Source organism: Centroberyx affinis, unplaced genomic scaffold (assembly GCF_046629955.1).
Source record: "Centroberyx affinis isolate AG114_WGS23_722 - 3 ecotype Tasmania unplaced genomic scaffold, CSIRO-AGI_Caff_v1 ptg000325l_1, whole genome shotgun sequence".
NCBI lineage: Eukaryota > Metazoa > Chordata > Actinopteri > Beryciformes > Berycidae > Centroberyx > Centroberyx affinis.
Genome location: NW_027279001.1, coordinates 28088 through 54710, shown reverse-complemented (window position 1 = coordinate 54710; position 26623 = coordinate 28088). Strand labels below are relative to the sequence as shown.

Genomic DNA, 26623 nt, shown 5'->3' with positions numbered 1-26623 from the left:
GTTCTATTTATATGTTGTATTTATAGACTATCTTTTTACATTTAATGAATCTTATGGTTCTACAGATAAAGAATTTATAATAAAATATGTAAAGAAGTTCATGTAGTCCCCTCTTTGATGTTGAGATTTTAGGAGAAAATATACTGTAAACCCCTGTACCAACCCATCTCACCGAAGGCAGATCGAGAGGCTCCTCAGTGGAGATGTTGGTATGAATCCTTTTAATCGTTGTCAGAATGTCATGTTGTATATGCTTGACTTTAAACAGTTTTAAACATTTTTGTGTGTATACAGGAAGTTGATGTTGTTTATGCTGTGATTATTTTTTGTTTTCTTTCTTTTTTATTGCGCCATTTGTCTTTTGTCTCTGACTGTGTCTTGGAGAGGGTTTATGTGGGTGGGGGGACGGGTCTGGTGGATGAAGGGGTGTGTTGAATTTTTGTAAAGTGATTTTAAATTGTTACATTTTTATCCTCATGCTTTTTTCTTTTTGTATCCACACAAGCTGAACATAGATTTGTCTCTGAACTTTGTTAGTGATTGGTGCTGATGTGTGGAATCTGCAGTATATCCTCCTTTAGTTTGCCATACAAACTCATCAAATAACCTCACTGAGATGCCTGAAAATGTCTCTTTCCTCTTCCAAGAGAACTGTGGCATTGTTTGTTAGGACTGAGAACATAATCATGCCAACTGACTCCAAAATGAAAGGGTTCATGAGTATGAGGATGATGACATGTGATAGCCATCAGTTCCTCATGCTTGGAAAGCCTAACAAAATGTGGGTCCATGTGAGTTTTGTTTGCTTGTAATTGAGCAGTGTGAACCTAAATTAACCAAATAAATAACAGTGCAAGGAAGTAAACTTTTCCACCATGGTTCAGATCAAAGAGAGCGGTCTGTAGGTGTGATTGCCCCTAAATTATTGTCAATTGAGGTTGAGCAGCTTCCTCCATGCACACTCTCAGCATTCATTTAGGAACTTGGGAGTGCTTCAATCACCGCATTTCACACAATTCTAATTACTTTTAATTTCCAATTATATTTTAATCATCATAATTACATAATCACTATAATTTGTCTGCATTTATCTGCATATCCCTCAGAGACATGCACATTGAAAACGTCACCAGGTGGGTCAGAGTGCACAGCAGCTAGGAGTTCAGTTTGTTTATAAGTTTGTTGATAATTTGAGGGACTTTCTGCTCCTTGAAGCAAACTTAAAATTTAGTCCAACTTGTTCCCAGAGCACCAGCTCCTTAAGATAAAACATGCAAAGTCGCAGGTTTAGTTAGAGTTATCTGGATTATGACCGGGCCTTTTTGATCTTAGCCCATCCATGAACTCATCTCCAGGCATGGGTGTTCCTCTCTTCTGAGAGGCGCCAATAGAACAAGGCGCTATTATAATGAAACTTTCATTAGACTAATTAAGATTTTAGAAGAGAATGCCAACATAATTTGGTGTTTAAGATACAAGTTTAGTCAAATGATTGCACAAAGAAAAGAGTTAAATACCTATATACACTCAAAAAAAATAAACAGTGACGCTCTTAAGTATTAAGAACAATATTACGTTTATTTTATCCAAGTGAACACAGTTTCAATAAAATATAAAATTATTAATGTCAGCTGGACTGAAACAGATAAAATGAACTAAAATGGTTTGTCTGACTGTTATTGGATCTATGGAACCAGATAATGTAGCCCACACTTGAATCATTTCACTTTGACAAGATTTGTAATTTGACACTAATAAAACTAATTTGAAATGTATTGGCATCATGAGCAGCAATTGCATACATTTAAATGTATTCAATCAATTTATTTGAGTTCTATTTGACTCAATTATTTAATTGAATTTAGTGGGAATTTGCCATACAATTGAAAAGCATAAACCTTACAAACAGACCAACATATCTGATCAAGAGGGGTTGCAATTCATAGTATTCCCATGATGTCACATGCATTTCCTACCAATATGGCACTTTAAAATAGGCACAGCTCATTGGCTGTGTTTGTCATTTGATTGTACTCACCTGTTCATTTATTACAATCACCTGTTTATTTTTGAATTGATCAGAGATTGATCTGATTTTCTTTAGTCTGTCTGGTGCATGCCGTCTTTTATTGGGGGGAAAGTTGTCGCCAATCTCAATTGGCATTGGCTGTCAACTGACCAATCTTGATTGGGATTGGTCATGTTTTAGGCAAATGGCTTGTCGTGGTTGGCTGTTTGAGAGAGGGGAGGGAACACTAAAGTTTCTGGTCGGCTGTAGTTTGGTGTCTGTCAATCGACCAATCAGAGCCCATATTCCACCTGCATGTCTCTCTCTGCTTCCACTGGCAGAAAAAACAGAACAGAGAAAAGACTGAGCCTACTTTAAAAACATCCCAGTTTCTTTCTTTGTCTTAACGTCCATCCAGTTTAACTCCAGCAGCTGAGGCTGTGGAGAGGTTGGCTAACTGCTTTCCATGGGGAGAGAAGCCAAAACCGGGCCGCTCTCTGCAGCAGGTCCAGCTACTTGGCTGGCAGTGTTTCCCATACATAGGCTTGACCTGGCTTTGTTCCCACCAAGGAAGTTTTTTTTTTTTAAATACTCTTTCATTTTAATCTCCAGTTTGCCAAATTGACATTATATTATAGAAAGCTGGCTGTGCATCTGTCGTTTTTCCCACTGCACAGACCAGTAGACCATCAGCTCCTCCACTCCCTTCCCCCTCTTTCCCGCTGTGGAACTAAAGATAGAGTGAGAGAAGAGTGAGACACAGATTTGTGTCCTGCTGTTTACTTCAGGTAAATTAGCCTACACAGGGATTAAAGTTTTCCATCCCCACCACGGATTTAACCTCTATTCATCTGCCTAATACCTGCATACCAATTCCCTGTTCTTAACACAACAACTCATTATTCAACCATACAGTTTTTAAGGTAAACACACTAAAACTGTAATTGTTTGTAGCTGTCATGCACGTAAAGACCCCCCCGAGACTAAAATCACTTACAGGCCCAAGCAGGATGCCGCAGGTCTTCTTGATTGTTGTTGTTTGTGTGATGTTGTCTAGATGTTGGGAAATTTTTGAATGCACAGGTGATATACAGTTAATATATTTGTGTTTTCGATAACACATGTTCCTAACACGTTATTAACTCTTGCTTATCCACAGTTAAAAAGGTGGCGTCTCTTTAAGGCGGTGCCGCACCACCCGACCATATGATTGCTGATCATGGTTTCGACTCTCTACTCATATTCCCTTTATTTCAAAACAGGAGCGTTATCTAAGATAATGGAACTGAGGAACTGAGGAACTGAGTTAGGCGGATTAGGATTATCAAGATCATTTGAACCAGCTAACATCATATTAGCCTGGATTAATTAAGTGACATACGAGGAACAGGGGTAGTTGAAGCTAAAGTGATAATGCGTGTGATTTTTGCTTTTCTTCATTTTGGCAAAACATTTGGTGATAAGCGGTCACTGCTTTGGTGTTTTTGCACTCAGTGTCAGCACCGCCCCAACATAATATTAAAGACACACAATGTTGACTCCGGCTAATAAACTAATAAACCTACCAGTCTGAAAGAAAAAAGAGCCACATCTGCATCGCTCCCCATCTGCATCCCTTCTCATCTTGGACTGTTTTTCATCTTGGAAAGACAACAACGATGTTCAGTCCAGTTTTGGTTTAGAGACGGTCGCTTTCCTTTCTAGCAGTTCACCTTCCTCTGAGTGATTGATCTGTTTCTTTTTCCACGGGATTTACATCAATGAAGTTTGACTTTCTGTAGGTGGTCTGTATAGCTGTGGTGACTATTGCTGCTCATGCTAACTACCCAGGTCTTCTTCTGTTTATTCCAAAAAAAAACACTGTTGCTGTTGCTGGAAATCTAAAACGCATTACTTGTGTCAGCAATAGAGAGTAGTAAAATGGACATTAATTTATATGAAAATGTTGTAGATTCTTTTTGTAATCACTTCACTAACTTCAGATTATATTCAATAAAGTAGTCTTTTTCACTATGTAATCATTAATCCCTCTTACAAAATGATAGAAAATACTCACACAGTTTGTGCTTCAGACTCATAGTCATCTCATACCCAAAGTAATAAGAGCATATAGAGAAATTAAATACAGAAGTAAATAGATGAGAATCTAAATAGATGAGAGAAGAAAAAAACCTAACAAAATACCAAATAGAATGTACAAGAGATTACGCCGTTAAATACATGTCATGCACAAAAGTCTGTACAATAAATAAGCTACTTGTGGGTCCATGTGAGTTTTGTTTGCAAGCTTTGGTTTGCTTGTAATTGAGCAGTGTGAACCTAAATGAACCAAATAAATACAAGTGCAAGGAAGGAAACTTACGCCGTTAAATACATGTTTCATCCCTCTAATTAAAATAAGTGTGACAAAAGGTGATAAATGAATGGCAACTCTTCATTATCTCACTTCAGGATTTATTCAAACATAAAATATAAAAAAAATTAGTAAAACTACATTATGTTCTTAAATGTAAAAGAAAGCGTCAACTTTAATAATTAAATACTATACAAGAACAAAAGACACAATGAAATGTATAAAGAATTAACCTCGGTTGAGTTAATGAAATGCCTTAGGTAAAAGCTCTTTCAAACACATCACATAGTTCTGTTAGTTTTTTATAGCTGAAATTAAAATGAATCATTAAAAAGCCTTCCATTAGCTGTTTCTACATGGTACTGTACCTGTTGAGGTAGTTATGATCCTACTGTATTGTAAAAGCGATTCGGTAACAAAGGTCCTCCGCTTTACAACACATTCATAATGCCTGAACAGCAGCTTCACAATAACTACGACACATTAATGAATACTGACTCAATCTTTATATCAGCTTTCATGAGACGTTCCTCATGCCAAGTCATTTCTGACCTAGTTGCGGAAGAAAGAAGAAGACGAGCGGCAGACGGAGAGGTCGGTGATGCAAAAACTACATGCAAAGTCTCAGAATACTTTGCACACACAGGAAATGTTTTTCATTAAGGCCAAGAGCGCTTTTATTTTGAATTTTTTGCTCGATAAACAGACAAAGCGTTTAAGTGTTGCAGTCACAAATTAAAACGAGAATCACGTGTTGTAAACTCCACATGAGGATCGAATGACTGTTCACACATGTGCCATGTAGCCGTTATGAAGCTCTTGTTCAGGTGTTATTAACATGTTATTAACCTGGAGTTGATGTAAAGGAGGTTTAAGTGGTTAAATTCTGACTGTAGGGTTTAATATACAAATTAATATACAAATTTGTGTTATAAATTCAATTCAGAGATTAAATCAGTGTTTTATGTTAGGAAAAAAGAGATTAATTTGCAGTGCAAATGAAGCCCATGTCACCACTTGGCAGGATATACAGTATTAACTTAACAGAGCCTCAGTCACTGTGGATTATTTACATTTTTCCCTCAGAGCAGTATGGTACTGAAAGTAAAGAGGCTGGTCCCACATCAGAGTGACAGTCCAGTCTGAGTGACGTCTGACTCACTCAGTTTGATCCCACTCACCCACACTGGGAGCTTAAAGCCACAGCTGGTCTACTCCAGGCTGTGTGGAGATGCCATTCATACCGCCCTACAAAGACAAACAGCAGGGACTAATTTCTGTTTGCTTTAAAGGTTAAAGGTCTTGACCAGGGTTTCGATTTTATATAAACAAAAATGATACGAAAGCCACTTAAGAAGGGCGTCTTGCCCGAAACGTCCGTGTGGCAAATGAAAAGGTCAATTTGGAGTGCTGTCCTAGTTTCTTTTTCATTATCTACTACTTTAAGGATCCAGCACCCAGTTGTCATGGTATTATCGTGAGTTGAGCGCGTTGCATCTTATTTTTTATGAAAGCCACTTAACAATGTTCTGTCAACTTGTGCACCAGCAATATTTTGGTCGGGACAGGAGACAAATTTTGCCGTCATTTCTATTCTCACAGATTAAATTTCTCATTTCTCAGTTTCACTGCTTACACAGTTGCTATCATTTGGCTTTGTAGGGCTAATATGCGAACATCAACGCTATTGGGCAAGTTAGCACTTGGATTACTTGGGGATTCTCTGCTTGGGGAACTTGTAAGAAGGGAGGAAAGGTAGGTACTGGAAACATCTGAACCGTTTCAAAACGGCATTGCAGAAAGGAATGTCGTAACAGGACTGGTCACTCATCTGATTCTTGCCTTCCTCTTGCACCTTCTCCCGCCAACTTTTAATCCCCCTCTCTTTTTCTGTGCCTGAAAATGAACAGACAAAAATACTTGATAGTGATGTTACCGCTAATCTGGTAGTTTGTAGTTGTTAACACAAGGATCATGTCATACCTGGAATGGTGTTGTCCAAAACAAACCCAAAAAATCCTCCAATAAACATGTGCGTGGTGAAGAGTACTACGATCACTTGGTCCAGCTCTTTTATTCCTTTGAATACAAGAAGAGATTAAAAAAAATGTGTCGTTAGTAGGTCTGTGCTGATATGAATATAAGACTGTAGAGCATATGTAAAATATTTATGTAAAATAGTGACTCTTTGCTATTCAGCCTCCCAACAAGTTGCCAGTTATCGCGGTGGTCACTGTAATAAAAATGAGGGGCGGTGTCATAAGCGGTATTGTTTTTAAGCGCAATATATAGTAATACCAGTTACTGTCCCATCCCTAGTCAGCTAGTAGCTCATTAAATAATAATTTGATACTATATTGATCACCGTTGGGAAATTATCTTTGCTCTTGCCCCCCCCCCCCCCCCCCCCCTCCCCCAGCAGGGAGGTCAGAGGTCAACTACAGAAGAGCAGCTCTGGAGCTGGTAGGGATTCCCCTCCCCTTCAGCGGGGCGGATGCTTGCTGTGATGGGGGCTTGAACCTTGGTCCTGCTGTTGGATCAAATTGAATCAAGAATGACAAACAACGCTGACATAGTTAGACTCTGTACAAACACTTGTTTACCCTTTCCAACACACACACATGCACACATACCCAGCCAAAACAGCGGTCAAAAGTTCGAAGCGCCCGCTGAGTTCATTTTAATTCTCACAACCTGTACATCTAAAGACGTCTGGACGAACACCAGTTTGTTTACAAAGAGCGCTGACAGGCCTCCACTTGCGTAGAGCTCTCAGCCGAGTGTCGAGGTGGAGAGAGGCTGGGGGCAAAAGTGCTTTATCTGAGCCGGGCAGATTACAGCCGCTGACATGGAGGCTAGCCAAGAGGATTGGGAGGTAAGCAGCCTAGACCTGAGAAAACCAGACAAGTCCTCATGTCCAGAGTTGAACTCTGGATTAGCCCTTTCCTGGGAGCCACTCACATCACATGACTCATGGGATCAAGGTCTTATGTCTGCAGAGAAGAGCTGTTTAATCTTGTGGATTGCTCTTTTGATGGCACTTCAGAAGCGGTGGGCACAAAGGCACTCCTCTGCCAATCAATAGACTCATCAAAACCAATGAATCAGGAACTACTGGCTTTTGATTTATCTCTGATTGGTTGAGATCATTGATTGGTTGACCATTCCTGTATTAGTAAAAGCTCCACTTGGTCTAATTTCATTTGTTGGATTAATGTTTCATGGCTGGATTAGCTTAATTGGGTCCTACCAGGTGAGTATGTGTGTGTAGGGGGGTATATGATGTATAAAGTTTAGTTAAGTTTAGTTAGTTAAACATAGTTTATTTTTTCATAGTTTAGTATTTCAAGTATAAAGCAATATTTCAATTTCGGTAAAACTGGCCCAGACAAGTCAGGTTGCCAACAGTGTTTGCAAATATTATTATAATTAATTATTATATATAATAATAATACTAATCATTATAATTAGTTATAACCTACTTTGGTGTAGCAGATGGGTGGAGTTCACCACATGACAACAATTCAGACAGTGTCAGGTAAGTTGTCAATCACAGAAAATAAATAAATAAATGGAATTTCAAATTTCCAGTGATCATCTATACTGTCACTCACTGAACTGTCTGGCACAAAAACAAACACTATGAATTAATTGCAAATAGTATTAGACGTAAGTTTGATGAGTTAATGAAAGTTAACCACTAATACGGACTGTCCCTGTAAGCAGTAATAACAGCACACACTTTCAACACCTAGTCTAAAAATGACTAGCATTGCTTGTATATTAAAACTATGGAAAGTGATCCTGCTATTGTATTTTTTTGTGTCCAAGGTCTTGTTTCTCAAGAATCAATTTTCCCTGTTTACAATCACCAACAGTAGCTATACTTTCCTAAGACTAAAGATTGGAATGAGGTAAGAAAACGTTCATCCTTATCAAGGTCCTCCTGGTCAACATAAAATCTAGGCTAAAGACTAAAGGTGACCAGGCTTTTGCCATCTGGGCCTCTAGGATTTGGGAACACCTTGCACTCAGGAGCTTAGGCTGGCAAAATCACTATCATCTTTTTAAGGGGTATTAAGTAATCTATGGCCTCTGTAGGTGTGTGTGCACAGCCTTCCACTCACTATCACAGCAGCATGTCAGTATCAGACCACAGACTGGAAGCCTGGGTGTGTCGTTTGTTTGCTTCGTTGAAAACCAGTGGGAGAGTCATAAAAACAGATGAGGTGAATTCAGATAAGTGCTCTTCCCTTTCAGTGTCATGTGTGTCGAGTCAAGGCAAGTAAGATTTATTAGTCGCTTTCATCAAACAGGAGTGTTACGAAAGGCTTCGCACAAAACAAAACACACAGATAAAAACAAGATGCAGAAGGAGTACGTGTGCGTGTGTGAGTGTATGTGTGTGTGTGTGTGTGTGTGTGAGTGTGTGTGTGTGTGTGATAATCACCTGTGTCAATGATGCCAGGGTTGGAGTGAAACCAGGTAGGTAAGACAAGGCCGCTGAATGTAGAGAAGCCGAGAATGAGGAGGTTCCTGGATGAGTTGAGGTCCACATACTGTTTATCACAGAGAAGACAGACAGACAGAGAGAGAGACAGAGAGAGAGAGACAAACAGACAGAGAGAGAGAGAGAGAGAGAGAGACAGACAGAGAGAGAGAGAGGGACAGGCAGATAGAGAGAGAGAGAGGCATACAGAGAGACAGACAGACAGAGAGAGAGACAAACAGGCACAGAGAGAGAGAGAGACAGAGAGACACAGACAGAGTGAGTGAGAGACAAAGAGAGACAAACGGACAGACAGACAGAGAGAGACAGAGAGACAACAGAGAGAGAGGAGAGAGAGAGAGACAAACAGAGGGAGAGAGAGACAGACAGAGAGAGACAAACAGAGGGAAAGAGAGACAGACAGCGACAGATAGAGAGACAAACAGACAGACAGAGAGAGACAGAGAGACAACAGAGAGAGAGACAGACAGAGAGAGCAAGAGACAAACAGAGGGAGAGAGAGACAGACAGCGACAGACAGAGAGAGACAAACAGACAGATAGAGAGAGAGAGACAGACAGACAGAGAGAGACAGAGAGAGAGAGAGAGACAAACAGAGGGAGAGAGAGACAGACAGCGACAGACAGAGAGAGAGAGAGAGACAGACAGACAGAGAGAGACAGAGAGACAACAGAGTTGGAGGAGAGAGACAGAGAAAGAGACAGACAGAGAGAGAGACAAACAGACAGATAGAGAGAGAGAGACAAACAGACAGACAGAGAGAGACAGAGAGACAACAGAGTTGGAGGAGAGAGACAGAGAAAGAGACAGAGAGAGAGAGAGACAAACAGAGGGAGAGAGAGACAGACAGACAGCAACAGACAGAGAGAGAGAGACAGACAGAGAAAGAGAGACAAACAGACAGAGAGAGACAGACAGTCAGAGGGAGAGAGAGAATCATGTGATACGAAATTAGCTTATCGATCATCAGATGCAAACCATTAATTTGCTGACTGCATCATTGTCTCTCAGCTGCACTTGACCTCAGCATGTTTACTCAGATTCCACTGAGAGTAGAAATTTGGCTCGAACTCCAAAAAAACAGGAGGCCAGTCTGCCTATAAATTTGCTTTGGGAGATGATTTAAAGGGGAAATAAGTAGGAATTTTTACTGCCATAGCACAAAATGACCATAATATGTTTTGTGCGTTGATAGTTCTGTTGATCAATACCAGTGGCTGGGTCGGGTGCTGAGGCCTCTGGCTGTCAAAACTCACTTTCTGGCCCGTCGCCGACACATTTCAACTATGAAGGCTAAAAGGCTTTGTTCTCAAACCAAAGACGACAAAGCAGGATTATTATTCCAGTATTTAGTGTGGTGATATATTACCTCTTCACTAGATGTTTCTGTTGGATCTCTGCTCTGATTAGCTAGCTTATTCATCTCTGTATCTCTGTTGTGAAAAGGCGGATGAGAGGGTTGGGTGTGTGTGTGTGTGTGTGTGTGCATGTTGTGCAAGGGACTTGTTTAGAAAGTGATAAGTTTTATTGATATTACTACAAACCCTACTGGTCACTGATAGAGGTTGATAAAGGTAAGAAATTACTTAATGCCCCTTTAAGTAATAAAAAGTAATAAGTAACCCTGTATTATGTATGATGTCACATCAAGTTATGTCTATCTAAAGATTTCTGGACATATCTTATTTATGCATCTACACAAATTTTAAATAGATTGTCATCACCTGAATAGCATATCAATTAATAATGAAATTACACGATAATGAAATTTGTCGTATTGATATAGATGTATGCATATACATATACACATATACATACATTGCTTTACTGACTGCACAGCATCCAAATAAAAAAAAAAACTGCAACAGAGAATATTTTTCTTGTGACAGCTAAACAGTTTTAATGTTAACGCATTACAATATGCTGGAACTTTTTTCTGAGTTTGTGTTCTGACTAGTGTTTTGGAATATGCACCCTCAACATTGTAATAAACCTCTGCACAAAATAAAGACAGCCAGTAGGATAATAGGAATGGAACAGGTGCCACTGACCTCATTTTAAATAAGATCCACTCTGTTCTGAATGACTGAACTCGTGCCTTACTCCAGAAATTGAAAGTGAGTCAGAGAGTACAGAGCGCAAAATTAAAACAACCAGGTTCAAGATGTCTTTTGTTCCTGCTGCAGTTAATCTATTCAACAGTCAGTACTGAAGTTTGTTTTATAATCTCATAAGGTTTGCACTGTGCAAATATTTTTTATTGCTACCAACCCATTTATTTATTTTAGACTACAACTACTTTATCAGAATCAGAATCAGAATCAGCTTGGCCAAGTATGTACACATACAAGGAATTTGACTCTGGTTTTTCGTTCCTCTCAATGTACTTACACAGAATAAATATATAGCTAAAAACAAGGACAACAAGATGCACAGAATGGTAAACCTAAACATTTAACTACTATGTACAACGTAAACAACACTAGGGCAATAGTAGGAGTAAATACTCTTATGTATTCCAGCATCTTTTGCACTATGCACCATTGCAGGGGGGTAATTATATACATGAGGTGGGTGTTACAGGTTTCTGTCACTGTATGACTGATTTAAGTGTTCATCACAGTGATGGCCTGTGGGAAGAAACTGTTCTTGTGTCTGGTTGTTTTGGACCTTTAGACCTGTAAAATGTATTTTTAGAACAGCTGTTTTTTGTTGATGCTGCTGTTGATGTCATATTGTTACTGGGTATGTATGTTTATGCACCAGAGACCAGATGAATTTCCTAAATGGATAATAAAGTTAAACTTGACTTGACTTGCCTTGATGTAATATTTTGAGAGAACTCTCAAAATAGAGTCTAAAGTTAATAAAGGTTGGGAAAGTTGCCCTGGCATTGAGCACGTTTACATGGCCACTAATAAACCGATCATAGCATTAATCGAATTATTGACAGAACTGATTATTCCCAGTCACTGTGTTAACACGATCTTAATCACATAGAAATCTCTTGTTCCAGGTAATGGGATTAGATCTGACCCTGTGGCTCACTTTGTTGCCTGTTGCTTAAACTGTTATCATATTCACTGTATACAGTACATCCACAATTTGCCTACTGTATCACCGCCCTTAGGAGGGATTCATGTGAATTAAAAGAAGCAACATGGACTGAATTAATCCCCAGAGGGCCGTTAACTGCTGAACCATGCTAAATATGGATGTAAGTCATAGTACTGTGATGTGTGATACTTTATTGATCCCCGTAGGAAAATTGTCTTTCTAGTTGGAGGTCAGAGGTCAGGCTCAGCTACAGACAGCAAACCTGGAGCTGGTGGGGATTCAGTGTCTTGCTCACACTTCAGCAGGGCAGGGGCTCGAACCCGGGTCTTCCAGCTAGGCGGTCTTCCTGTTCTCTACAACTTTAGATAAAAGCGTCCACCAAATGGCATATGACATGTTACTTAATTGACTTTTATTTACCTGAAGGTTGGATATTCCCACCGCTGCGATCATTCCAAACATAACGAGGAACATGCCTCCAATCACCGGGTCTGGGATGGTGATGAAAACCGCTCCAAACTTCCCAAAGATCCCCAGGATGATCATCAGAATGCCAGTCGTCTGGAGGACCAGCCTGCTGCCGACCTGGCACGAAACGGGCACAGGGATCATCAGTCATCTCCACCATGCCAGCTTTACTTGGACCAGGACCGTTTGTGGGAAAAAACTCTCAAAACTGCATGGAATGTGAATCTCGCAAAGATGTTTTTTTTGGAACATCATCAATCTCGTCTGTAATGATTTTGATGCTGGATGTTTAGTGTGAGAGAAAAGAAATAGCAGCCCATTAACAAGGCTGAGGTCAGGATTGCCAAGCCCATAAAACCTTCAGCAGTAGCACACGCTTTTATCTGCAACGGGAGCCAACAGGGTGTTTCTGAGAGACGGCCTGTTATTGCAGAGAGCCTTGGGTGTCTCGGCTTAGTGCTGCGTACATATGAGATATCTATCTATATGAGATATCTATATCTGTGTTCTTATCACTGTGGTGCTGACGCTTGCTTGAGCAGTTTTATCCTGGTAACCTATTATTACTGATGGTTATTTATGAAATGTTTTGGGATTTTTCTCGAATGTGGAGATAAGATCATTTGACATCTGGAGGGGTGGAGTGGTGCTTGAGGCATCCAAACTTACATGGTAGTTACGCTGACATGTTACACTGAAAGAAAAAGCCCTCATAATGGCAGCTCATCAATAATGAAGAGTGTCTGGATTTAATTGTACTAGTGCAGTGCCCGTTCAAAACATGCCTGTTCGGAACGGGCCGATTGTTTGGCCTCCAGTATCGCTGCTTGCAGCTTTCTCGAGAACCGCTCATCCAAAACAACTTCACACTCGACACTGCGCTTCCAGTCACTTGCTTTGAGTCCCGCTGCTGCACAGAGTGCTGTTTGCTTGTTTATTCAAAGTTTATTAATATTGAACGTGTGTCGCGTGTTCAACCCGACACTGCACGTCCTTGGGTCCCCAGCAATACACCCGCCAAGTGTGAAGTAGATCGGACGAACGGTTCTCGAGATATGTGAAGGACACACATACAGACAGACATTCCTTGATTTATAGTATGTGATAGCGATAGTACCAGAGGATATAACCAGATGATTTATTAATGCCATCTGCAGTGAGGTGATGAAGTGATGAAGTGTTGTAATTTATGTTTTTTGGTGAACCCACTTTCCCTCTACCTGCCTCATCCACCTCTACTTCAGTTAGTGATTTGCTGTGTTTCCCGGGCCTGAACATATTCCATTCAGCTGTGAGTTATACGTGTAGGTGGAGAGATACAGCACCAAACAACAAAACGGGGCCAGAAATGAAAGGTACGTTGGCAATAGCTGATTTTTTAACAGCGTTAAAAGTGTTTTAGGTTGGATTATTCCTTTCAGCGCAGTATGGGAAATAGCCAGTTCAATCTGTGCATGTAAAGGCAGCCAATAATAACAAGAGGAGACTATAGAGGCACCTTGGTAATGCCGAGCGCGGCGATGTTCTGGCTGTAGGAGGTGGTGCCGTTCCCGGTGCCCCAGAGCCCGGCCAGGATGCAGCCGATGCCCTCCACGGCGATCCCGCGGTTGATGGCGTGAGTCGGCGGCGGAGGGGCGCCGGACAGGCGAGCGCAGGCGTAGTAGTCACCGATGGACTCCATGGTAGACGCCAAGACGCCCGCCATCATGCCCAACACTGAAGACACGCTCACTGTGGGCATGCCCCACTGACCTGTAGGGGGGGGCACGGCACGCACACGTGTTAGTTTCTCACACACACACACACAAACACACAAACACACACACAGTCATATAGACACGTGCACATGCATACACAGATATGGAGACATGAACGTAGATGCACACACACATACACACAGATGAGGACACACACACACACACACACAGACACAGCTTAAGTTGGATTTCCACCAAAATCCTAGAGAAACCAGTAGCTGCACACAAGACCAAGACCCGTAACATGACCAAACCTCTTAGATTGCGCTGAAAATTTACATAGACTTACAATGGAGACCCAAGCATTAGACACATAGATGTATGTATGTATCACAGATGTAACATTAGCTTAATATCTTTCATGTAAGATGCCATATATACAGGGTTGCCAAAAATAAATGAAGAAATTCTTAAACACCAAACTTATTCCAGACAATTTAGAAGTGTGTTTACTATCCTATAAACATGTTAACGTATTTCAGTGGCACAATTGTTCCTAAGCCCTCATGATAAAAACAACAAGATCAAATTGGTCTCATTCAGGCTAAGGTAAGTGCCAGAATTTGTCAGTTGAAGCGCACGCTGGGACTGTCATGGTTTTCTGATGCATAAATGTGAATTAAGTCAGTATAAATATGCTGTGCTGTACTGTAATTTTTGCACCATGGTGTGCTTTAATGAATTGCTTAAGGAACATGCAAATTATCAAAAGGGGCAGGTGGTGCCCAAAAAGGTAAATGGCAAAACTCGTGTGATGTTTTTGAATAAAAAAAAAAGTGACAGTTATGTTACTATAGTTTTGCATCATGGTGTGCTTTAATTATAATGAATCTAATTCCTGTTTATGAATAAAAAAAAAAACTGTGACAGTTTACTGTTTTATGAATTGCTTACTGAACATGCAAATGATTAAAAAGGGGGTGGTGGTGCCATAAAAACATAAATGGTAAAACTGACCTTGTAATTCATGTTTATAAATAAGAAAGCCTGCAAATGAGTTTTATATGGAAACTCCACAGTCATGCAAATCCACAGAATGTTCCACAGTTGTACACAAAATTCTTTGGTAGACCTAAGAAAATATATTATGCTCAGACATACATGTAAAACCTGCTCGGCTACCCGCTACAGTATAAATCAACAGGTAAAGTAACCAAGTGACAGTTCTCATGAGGTGAAATCCGAGCACTGAGTTCCCTATTCCAAGGTGAAAATCTATTATATGGCCAAAACATCTGTCATCAGAATCCCATTGAAGATGCTGAGATCGAACACTGTATGTATAAGGCAAAGTTTGGTCATTTTCTCTGAGAAATTCTGCAACATTGGTGACTGATCTTTACAAAGCGGTTACGCAACCCTCTCTGACAGCTACACTATAGAATGTCCCGTTTGGGCTTGGTTTGGATATTTGACAAGGAGGAAATGAAAGAGATGCTGACAGACAAGATGAGAAAGTTTATTACAAGGATCCACTGCGCTTGGCACTACCAGAAGGCTTTTGACAGGTGTGATATCTTTGACAGGATGTTTAATGAATAACAACTGACAGGGTTTTCTTTATAGGTACGGCTGTGATGCGGCAGCTTCAGCGGCACCAGCGTACTCATTAAAAACATTCTCAAGGCATTTCTGATTTATACGTTACCAGTACATGTGTACTGACTGATGTTTATCAGAGGTGGGGCTTGAGTCACAGTTTTAATTGCTTCAGACTTGACTTGATGCACAAAGAGAAGACTTGAGACTTGACTTGGGTTCTGGTGACTTGGGACTTGTACTTGGGACTTGTACTTTGATGACTTTTAAAAGGTTTCTAAAGTCTTGACAAAAGATCCTATATTTGTGTAAATGACTTCGATTGAAAGTGATGAGATTTGTTCCAGCAGACGACTGAATTTAAATTCTGTTTTCTGAATTTGTATGGAATGATTGAATTTATTGAAGTTGAAACTGATTATAGAAATCAAACTCATGATGCTCTTACCAAGTTTTTATCCTATTAAAACCATATTGCATTGAAAAGTCCTAGATATTTAGTTTTAGATATTAAATTGATACTGGATTTGTTCTGACTTGACTTGGTATTCTACATTTAGACTTGAGACTTGACATTAATGACTTGAACTTGACTCAGACTTGACTTGGTAATCTACATTTAGACTTGAGACTTGACTTGAGACTTGTGCCTCATGACTTGAGACTTGACTTGAGACTTGTGCCTCGAGACTTGAGACTGACTTGGGACTCGAGCAAAGTTGACTTTGTCACACCTCTGAATATTATAAATAAAAATAGCATATGCATAAGAATAATAAAGAGGAGAAAAACACACTAACTAGCTCCCTGATAACCATAAGAGTTAGCATAGCAACCACTCAATCTCCCTGGTTACCATTAGAGTTGGCATCAATCATGTGTTATGGGAAATATCAGCATGTTGTAATGTGTCTTTGACCAATCAGATTGCTTGGCTGAAACTACCCGCTGCATGAGATTCTTATACTGACCTGGGTATGGCACATGGAACCATGGGGCGCTAGCTACAGCGTCCAGGTTGGTGTCGGTCCTGCCGGAGTAACCGTACTCATCCGGCTTGGAAGGCAGGACATTAAAGATGGTCAGCAAGAAGCAGACCAGCCAGCCGCCACACATCCCGAACAACGCCTGCAAATTAGTACAAGACAGAGAGAGTTATAGTATATTTGGGATTCAACCATCTGATATTTTGTGCACATATTTATAGATTTAAAACCTGCGTAGTTAGGTTTTATAAGTTGACATTATGCTTGAATTCGACAAAAGTAATCGCTATGTTGGCTTAACATAAAGTTCGTTAGTCTTCCTGGTTTCCTTCAAACGCAGCTACCGCAGCTTTAAATTTGACCATTTAATTCCAAAAAGTTCAAACAAATTACAAGGATTCAGTGTTTCCCCCAGATTTTTTATTCTTCTCAGAGTGTGAAACCCTGTGAAACAGCATTTAGACCATCATGGGACACTAAAATTCTCCATTAAAACCCATACTGATAAATCTCTTTTAGTGTTAGCAGCTCCTTGAGGCAGGGTGAGACCGGTTTTACAGACTGACACCCTGAAGCCGCTGAAGAAAAACTGTCACTTCTGTCAACCGGTGAACAAATAAATCAGTCTAACCCTAATTGCAATCACAGCTGTGGGTGAAAACTTTCGTAACTGTAACTTGGATCATTTTCATATTTGTGTGTGTACATCGTTTTTTTTAATGAGCAGGTTTCATGACTGTAGGGCACAATCTCAGTACAAAACAATGTGTTGTGGTCTGTAGACCTTTGAATATAGAATGTTTTGATTCCATATGAGTTATCATTTACCTTGGTGGTTTGGTGGTATACTAGATTCATTAGAGTATATTCTAATGCAGCTGAATTAAGTTACCGTATTGTTACCGTATATGTTATATGCATTAAAGGATAAGTTTGGCATTTTTGGACCTATATACAGTATCATTTGTCTCTTACATACCTGTAGTACTTGGACCCACAGACAGTAATGGCTCCAGAGTCAGCTGTTGGCTGAAACAGGAGCTCCGCTGCCTCTTGCTGCTAACAATGAGTCCAAAAACGGTTTGTCAAAATATTTCCAAAATATTTCACACTCTCACTAATCAGGAAATCGCAGAACTATTTCTCGTTACTGGCGGAGTGATCTAGTTTTGGACGGTCAGGTCAGATTGTAAACAGTAGAGTTTGGTAGAAGACGATCCACTGAGTGCAGTGCTGCTGCTTTACGGGCCGTGGATAGAAATACGTTGGTCGCTCTCCATATCGTTTTCACAGACTGGTCATTTTTTTGAGATATTTTAACAGTTTGGACTCATTGTTGCAGCAAGAGGCAGCGGAGCTCGCTGTTTCAACCGACAGCTGACTCAGGAGCTGATATTGTCTGTGGGTCCAAGTACTACAGATATATAAGAGACAATTATATATATTGGCAAACTTATCCTTTAAACTTGTGCTTGTCTCTGGTCTGCATCTCCGTGCAACATGCACTATACCAGTGTGCACTTGTGGTTGCATTTGTACAGCGATTACATGGAAACAAAAAAATATGCATAATAATTCTTTTATCACATGCGAGCCATGCTAAGGAAAGCCACACTGTAGCTTCAGGGCAGAAATTCATGCCAAATAACTATCTTGTATTTGTATTCCCTTGTTTTTAGCTTTGATGTTAGGCTTGACACCTTCAACTATAGGATCCAAGAGATAAAGTGACTGACAGACATGCAAGTGGTAGCTTTAGGCTGCGTTCACACACAGCGTTTTTTCCCCAACCGCCAGCGGCCTTTTCTCATTAAAAGCAATGGGAAGCGGCTGCAAGGCGCACAAAAGGCGTCCGCTCCTGAAAAATGCTGCAGCCCGCGTTTTTTAGGGTCAGGGTTAGCGGCGCGCTTTCAAAAGTTGAGAAATGTTCAACTTTTCAGAAAAGCGCCACGTGACGTGAACCGCTTTTTCCCAGCCGACCAATCACGATCACAGAGAAGCTGGCCGTTTCCCATAGCAACAACAAATATAAAGAAAGTGAAAGTGGCGGTGGAGGAATTGGACGTTGTAATAAGTGAATTTCTGTTAGCGCAACAGCGATCATAAAGGCAGTATGAATTATACTGGACATGTATTGAAAATATCTGGTAAGCCTTTGCTTGTTGCGCAACACTGTTTTGTCTGATAGAAGCGCCAACCAGCTGGTTACTGAGCTAGCAGCTGCTCAGCTTCCGTGATCCGCTTTTTATTTCTCCTCACAAAAAGCACTCCAGGCAGTGCTTTTTCCACATCAGAAAACACTATGTGTGAACGCAGCCTTAAACTGCACAATATGAATCCAATGTGATCTCAGTGACATATGCCATATATTATATACTCATTATATACTCAGTTAGTGATGAACAGGACGGGGTGAGATACACTCTGAGCTCTTGGGTGTTGGCTAACCACCTACAGTCTTATTACACTGCTATACAATCATTGGCTTCATTCCTTCGTACTGTAAGCCACAGCTTTGTAAACACTGTGTGTATTGATTTGATGATGGAGAGCAAACATTGAATAACTATGAAAACTTTACCTTGTTTTCTTAAAATCCGGAGAACGTGTAGTGTTTTCATGGATGTTTTTTTAAGATGTCTTTGGCTTTGACAAACTATGAGTCACAGTCCCAAAAGCAATGTTTGCATTGCCGTTCCTAAGTATTCCTCGATTGGGACCAATTTTTCCCACAATGTCTCAGCGGTGTTCAACTCTCTAATGGAGCTTATGCTGTGTTCAGTTTGATGCTATTGTTTTCTTTAAAGCTTTATTTATCCGGGGAATGTTTGAACATTCTCATCACCACAGTGCTTCATATTCATACAGTTACAGATGAATTCACCCCAGAAGTTTCCCAGTACAACCATCAACCAACCTCTAGGCTACCGCTACCTCTTATTGATTTTTGCTGTTGCTGTTGAGAGAAATTAATACGTTCAATGTTCAGTGGTGGGGGGAAAAAAAGAGTATTAATTAGTATTTTACAGTGCACAGTACACATATCTCACATTACAATGTAAATTCCTCATAAACTCATACCAAGAAGATTTCTACAGTGAGTGAAGTTTTAATTTTAGTTTTTTTGTATTTAACCATGACCAAAACCTTAGCCTAAGTTTAACCAAATTGTTTTGATCGCCTAAACCTGACCCTAACTTTAACCCTAACCTTAAACGCACAGTATGTAATTTATGCCGTTAGGGGTCTCTCAATCAAAACAATAACAAAAGACGTAGTTTGATGACATTGTGAAGTAGCGTGGGATCATTTTTTTACGGGGATAACTTCGGCGACAGAATGCGCAGCAAACGGTAATGAATAATCGTGATCCATCACGAGTGAGCGATAAAAACAACAGAATGAAAAAAACAACAGAGCGGCGAGAGCGGCTAGCTAGCTAGTTGGCCGACTTCCTTCCTCACTCTCTGACGGATCATCTGGTGTTTCCCGTGTTTCCCCGGAAGTTAGGGGGTAAAGGGGATATGACGCCATGACATGAAACATGTGGGATAATGCAAGTACACAACTCAAAAAAATATATAACTTAGGTCTAGTCGTTTTTAGATATTTTAATGCGGAAATGTTACTATACCTTTAACAAAAGTTGATTTGGATAGTCCAGTGTTGATACTCGACTGATTAATGCATCAGGTGACAAAAAGCAGATGTGTCACTTGCCTATTTGGTGCATCTCCACAGATTATGCAACACTGACCTTAGCCCAACCCTAACTCTGACCCCATTTTTAAACCTGAACCCAACCCTAACCTGACTTTATTTCTAACATTAACCCCAGCACTAAGATTAACCCAAGTCCAGACACTGAATATCTAGACTACTTTTCAGACTCAGTAGAATTTTTAATGACACATTATAGTCACTTGATAAGAAATTGAGTATCAACATTGCACTATCCAAATAAGGTGTGACCGGAGTGGGTTCAGTTGCCTAATCTTAGTCTTTACTTAACCATTAGCTAAGCTTTCCACATGAAAATGGCGTGTCCAATTTGTGCTATTATCTCATACTCCAATTCATGGCGGAGGAATGTAATGTTCTCATAATTCGTGTCCACAGCATGTAACCTCAAAATCACAGCTTGTGCCCATTTCGCAACATTTAATGAGTCTGTGTTGACTGTCCAGGTGGTTAAACCCTCCAGTGGGGCGGCTCCGCAGACAGCAGCGGGCTGCGGTTGCCGGGCAGCCTCCTCCGCACCTCCTCACCTCCAGGTGAGGAGGTGCGGAGCTGGAGGAATGTGAAGCGGGGCGGTGATGAAAAACAGCGTGTGTGTGTGTGTGCGCGGCTAAAAAACCCATCCTTAGATAAATAAAGGTTACATTCTCTGCCAACAGTGGACCTCACCCTGATAGTAACTGCAATCGTGATGTTATCCAGAGACAGGCATTGTTTGACGGATGCAGAAAAATCCTCATCCTTCAGAAGACTTTGACTGGGCTTGCATTTGCTTCAGGGCTTCAAAGATTCAAAGAAAAGTACTTAAACCTTGTCATTTTCCATTCATGTTCGTATTCATTTTTTCCCCAAGCACATCGACTGCTATGTGGGTGTTACTGGAAATGATGTGAATTGAAGAGCGCTTTGCGAAGAGCGTTCACAAAATAGTTATTATTGCAATTAAGTTATTTAATGTAGCCACACAACACTTCAATTTGTCCATGTGGTGGTAGTGGTGGTGGTGGGGGGGGGGGGTCTCATTCCAGACCTTGAGATTAGCAGTAACAAAGTACTTTTAAAACATTTACACACCCCAAAGGAAACGTGGGGTCCAGGGACCACCAGGGGTCCTTGAGGGGGTTCCAGGGGGTCCCCAGCAAATTGATGAATTGTTAAACTTCAGCATTATTTCATTCACAAGAAGTAAACACAATTAGAAAATGTAGGAGAATGACTGTTTTGATCATAGTTTCACTGTTATCTCTCTACCTACAATACAGACAGTCATGGAATTCTGGACAAAATCATATTTACAATGAAAATATTCTCAGATTTGGTTCCGAGAGAAAAACTCCAATCAAATGGGGGTCTGTGGCTCTAATGTGGACTAAATTAGGGGTCCTTGATATAAAAAAGGTTGAGAATCACTGCTCTACAGATTTTCCTCCTCATCTTCCCTATTGTGAAAGGCTATGGACGCAAACCTATTTTCTCTTGGGTCTCTTTTTTTCAGCAAGTCCTCCAATGCATGTAGATTCTGTGCATGAAGCATGACACTACAATACTCGTACACATCATTTAACGAGTAGACAACCGTAAAGTGTCATAAAAAGAAAGGAAATTATCAATGGTGTGGAATGAAATTAGTGTATCTGCACAAATCAAGTTTTTCATAAATGGAGAAATGAATATTTTGGGTTTTTTCAAAGGTTTCAAAGGCCCAGGTGTCATGAAACTCCCTCAACATATAAATTACCATATAATCTTTCAATTCAAATGACCACACCTGCAATTGCATGTTTTTTTTCCACGATAGAAGCATTAGACAAGCAGACACTATAGGAATTGGACAACGTCGGAAACTCACTGAGAAAAGCTTGAAGAGGGGATACTGGAAAACCTTCCACTTCTTATCCTTGTAAGCAATCATTGGAACCTCGACTTTGCTGAGGTACTGAGAGAACAGCAAGATCAGACAGACGGTTCTGTGGGAAAACAGGAGACAGGACAAAATGTGTCACTCAAAGTCGTTTCCCCAAGGCCTGGCGCTTGCTCACATTTATCAGTGTAATTGTACATAAGTGTGGCACGTTTCCACACCACAGGGGTAACAGTCAGAGCGAGTGAAAACATGTCACGTTATGTGGGAGGCAATTCTACATAACTTTTGTCATCAGGGAAAGGATTATGGATATGGACGGAGCAAGTGTGGCAAAAGTGGCCTTTAAAAAAATATATTCAGAAAGAAACGGTCCGGAGTGCTCGGAAGTTCAAACAGGTGTGATGAAGGTGCTCTTTGGTAGGGAACACAAAAGTTCAAAAAATCAGAAAGGTCCAAGGCACTCTTCTGGCAAAATTTTAAAAGCCTTTATTCAGATGGCTATTTCATGGTGAAATTCTTAAAAACATAGACAAGGCTTGTGCATGTTAAAATAGAACTGGGTTACAACCCACGCGTAGCGGCACAAACAGCCTTCGAAGGCTGAATCTGAATAAAGGCTTTTAAACTTTTTGCCAGAAGAGTGCCTTGGACCTTTCTTCTTTTTTGAACCTTTCTTTCTTTTTTTTTTGAAAAAATATATTTTGCATTAGTTACACAGCATGAAATACCATCCTGGGGCAGGGAAAAGCAACCATGCAAGACTTATTACTGCAAGGTTTTGCTGCAGTTTCCAACATCTAACTAATGTGTATGCACACTCAGTTTGAGAAGGGACAGGGAAAGGAAATGCAACACATGGAATATTGAGGTGCTAAAAACATGCAGCAAATAAGACTGGAAATGTACCCAAACACACACAAGTTGGATACAGAATAACCTTTTCTTCTGAGTGATGTTGCTGTGGGCGAGCATGCAGGCTGATGTACATGTGGATAGGAACTCAGGTTGACAGTGTCGGCAATAAGTCTTCATACGTATTATACACTACCAGTCAAAAGTTTGATTTTTTTTTTTAATTTTTACTATTTTTCCACATTTTAGAATAATAGCAAAGACATCAAAACTGTGAAATAACACAAATGGAATTATGCAGTGACCAACAAAGTGGTAAACCTTTAAAGCTTGTATCCAAAGCGACGTACACAAAATCAAAATCAAAACTATCTTATATTTTAGATTCTTTAAAATAGCCGCCCTTTGCCTTGATGGAAAGGCAAAGGCTTTGGAAAGAAATTCATACATAGGCATCAACTTCACTATTTATATTTTTCTAAATTACTAATTTGAAGCATTTAAGCAGAAGCCTCTAGATCAAAATGGCTTTAAGAGAATGAAAAACAGTACATTCAGATTCAAACTTTTGACTGGTAGTGTATATTAAGACTTATTCTACACTGGAGGCAGGAATGAGAGACAATACTTCCAAGACTTGAGAACTTAATTTTATCATAGATAAACAACCTTTAGTTCTGCATGAGCCACTATTCTCACAGCTCCACTGTTTTCCACATGATGAGCAAACCATGCTCTCTTTTAAAGGAATAGTTCACCCAAAAATGAAAATTCTGTCATCATCTCCTCCCCCTCATGCCAGTTGAAACACAGGTGAAGTTTGTCCATATAACACACAGGGAGGCTGCAGCACAACTCCATAGCAGCCTTCTCCAAAACAACTGAAGTCAGTGGGGACCAGTTCTTCAGAGTTCCAAAAAGACCTACAGTATATTTACACCATCATTTAGTGCAAATCCTAACTACAGCTGATTGATTTGCAACAAATAATGGTGTATAGGTCTTTCTATTCACAGTGTGATTGTTTGGCTGTTTTTGTTTTGGAACTCTAAAGAACTGGTCCCCGTTGACTTCAGTTGTTTTGGACTAACAAATTTCACCTGTGTTTCATTTGGCATGAAGGTGAGTAGATGATGACAGAATTGTCATTTTTGGGTGAACTCTTCCTTACACTTTTACACATTACACTTATCCAGAGAAAACTTACAGTGAGTACAGCAGCAAAAATAGGCAAAATAAATTCCTTGACTGCCAGCATAATATGGACCAAATAGTAAGGAGTGCTCAGACAAAAAAATAACATATTACTAGCAAATTCCTGTGTCTAAAATGATTATGTACAGTAGGAAAATATATTAGAGCCAGGAATGAAGGAGTGAAGATCTGATTTGTCCCATCCATCAATTATGTGCTCTGCTGTAGTTTTTCTAACATAAAACCCTCCCATATGTCTGCTATGATATTTAGAAAGAATTTCAATCCAATCCAAAAAAATGACTCCCAGTCCTACAAAATGATTGGTTACATAATATTAAATAAATCTAAGTCTTAAAATCCATCTTAAATCTTTTTAAAGGATAGTAACTTAAGTGCTTGGTTGACAAAATAATAAAACTAACAGTCTCTGATCTCTGTATTTCACTACGAAACTCCAAACCCCTTAATCTTTTATCCCTGAAACACCCTTAATTTATCCATTACATAAGCATTAATTATCCATTAAAAATGCCATAGCTTTAAAAACAGTAAGGGTTAGTATCATGGGTTTTCAAGTATTAATGGGTTGATTAGTAATTAAGGGATTTCTGATGCCTTTTGTGCATGGTTTATTAATGAGTTATTAATGGAAAGTTCCTATCTCCCTGAATTTTTCATTATATTAGAAAGTAAGGAGGGGGTGTTTAAGGGGGCTTCAACGGGGTCTCCTCCAGTAACTTTAAGGGGATTTTGCATGAATTAAGGGGTGAATTAATGTAAATGAATGAAAGTGTAAGGTTATTTTAAGGTAGTGATTTCTGTACGTTGAATAATGGACTTCAAGAGATGTGTTTGTTTCTGTCTTCAAATTGGATCGATATTGTTTTGCAGATGAACTTCTTCTTCATATTCCCCCTGCTCTGGATAGTGGAATTACAACCACAAACTGTCCATGCCTGCGCTCATGTAAGCTGCTGGATATCCTGTGTGGAGCGGGCTGGGTGGAGAAGGGCACTAGGCTAAGAAGGATGTGGCTGATTACCATCCAGACATGGCAGCAGGAGCTGGATGTGCTGACCCTTTTAAAACCCACAAGGTTCACTCAATGTAATGACTTTAGTCAGACATTATCTGGGGATGGCGGCAGTAAATGAAGACAAATTTCACAGGGTTGGGCAGGGCGAGGGGGAAAGGTAAAGGAGAGGACAGCTAATGTGAAGCAGCGAATACAGCAGCAGCGCTTGAGCTGATTAGGTAGATTTAGATGGGCGACGTCTAGGCTTTAATAGAAAAACAAAAGAGTTGCACACAGGAAAAGAGATGGTAAAGAAATCCTGAATCAGTGCAGATATTTGGCTGTACAGAAACCATGACAGGTTTTGTAGCGGTGAGTCGGAGCAGAATTAGCAGGATGGGTAGGGTTCAGTTTTGGGGTGGGGTTTCATGTGGGGGGGAGGGTTGATTGGGCTGCATCCATCTGTCTGTCCGTCAAACATGATATCTCAGACGCTACTGGTTCAATTTGTAGGAAATCTCGCAGGTATTTTTTGAAAGTGTGTTCTGGTGTTTAAAAAATGACACTGATTGGCCTGATGGAGGCGCTGTAATGGCTCCGACTGCTACACTTTCTGATTAAAACATGTTTCAACACTTGTTTTCTAGGCGATGTGATTCTGCGATTACCTAATTTTACATTATGAGAAGTGAAAATAGCAGGAAAATTATACTGATGATATATAAAATTATAGATACATCTGTCCAGATACACCTGTGTTGTGTACATGAAATGCCTTTACTTAGAGGGCATGTGTCCTCTAATGTCAGCATGTGAGTTCCTGCACCAATCTTTTTGTACTTGGTGACTGAAGTGATTCTGATTTCTGATAAATAAAGCTATGAGTTTGTTTGAAATCCTGACCTGCCCCATGTGCAATTGCTCTCTTAATGTTTTTTTTTTTTTACATACTCTTTCCCATGTTTGTAAAATAGATATGTAGGTTCTCCACTGTTTCTAGTCACTATTCAACAAGCACAGATCCTGTACAATTAAATTAAATCCAATTAAATCTAATTCTAATTCAATTCAATAGAATTAAATTCAATTTAAGGTGATGCTTCGAATGCTCAGCTAGTATGACACGGTTATCAGTTAAATTACCTAATTCCACTAACTAATTAAATACCAAGGTAATAATGTTACCTACTGTTAAAGTGCATAGCAGCAGAAGTCGGGGCTGCTCCTAAACTAACAGCAGAGAAAGTGACTCAGTGTGAGAGAGTCAGTGTGGCATTTA

General features: G+C 40.0%; 1 protein-coding gene across 1 annotated transcript in view; it reads right to left on the bottom strand.

The window, feature by feature from the left end:
• Window positions 1-6069: 6069 nt before the first annotated feature.
• The window catches only part of LOC139640993 (solute carrier family 23 member 2), a gene marked incomplete at its 5' end in the record, with an annotated part of 33022 nt that continues 12468 nt past the window's right edge, over window positions 6070-26623 (bottom strand). The window contains 7 exons of the mRNA XM_071515200.1: window positions 6070-6257; window positions 6345-6440; window positions 8812-8920; window positions 12349-12513; window positions 13895-14148; window positions 16664-16820; window positions 22266-22383. Coding sequence (XP_071371301.1) covers window positions 6070-6257; window positions 6345-6440; window positions 8812-8920; window positions 12349-12513; window positions 13895-14148; window positions 16664-16820; window positions 22266-22383 — 1087 coding nt within the window. The remainder of the gene's footprint in view (window positions 6258-6344; window positions 6441-8811; window positions 8921-12348; window positions 12514-13894; window positions 14149-16663; window positions 16821-22265; window positions 22384-26623) is intronic.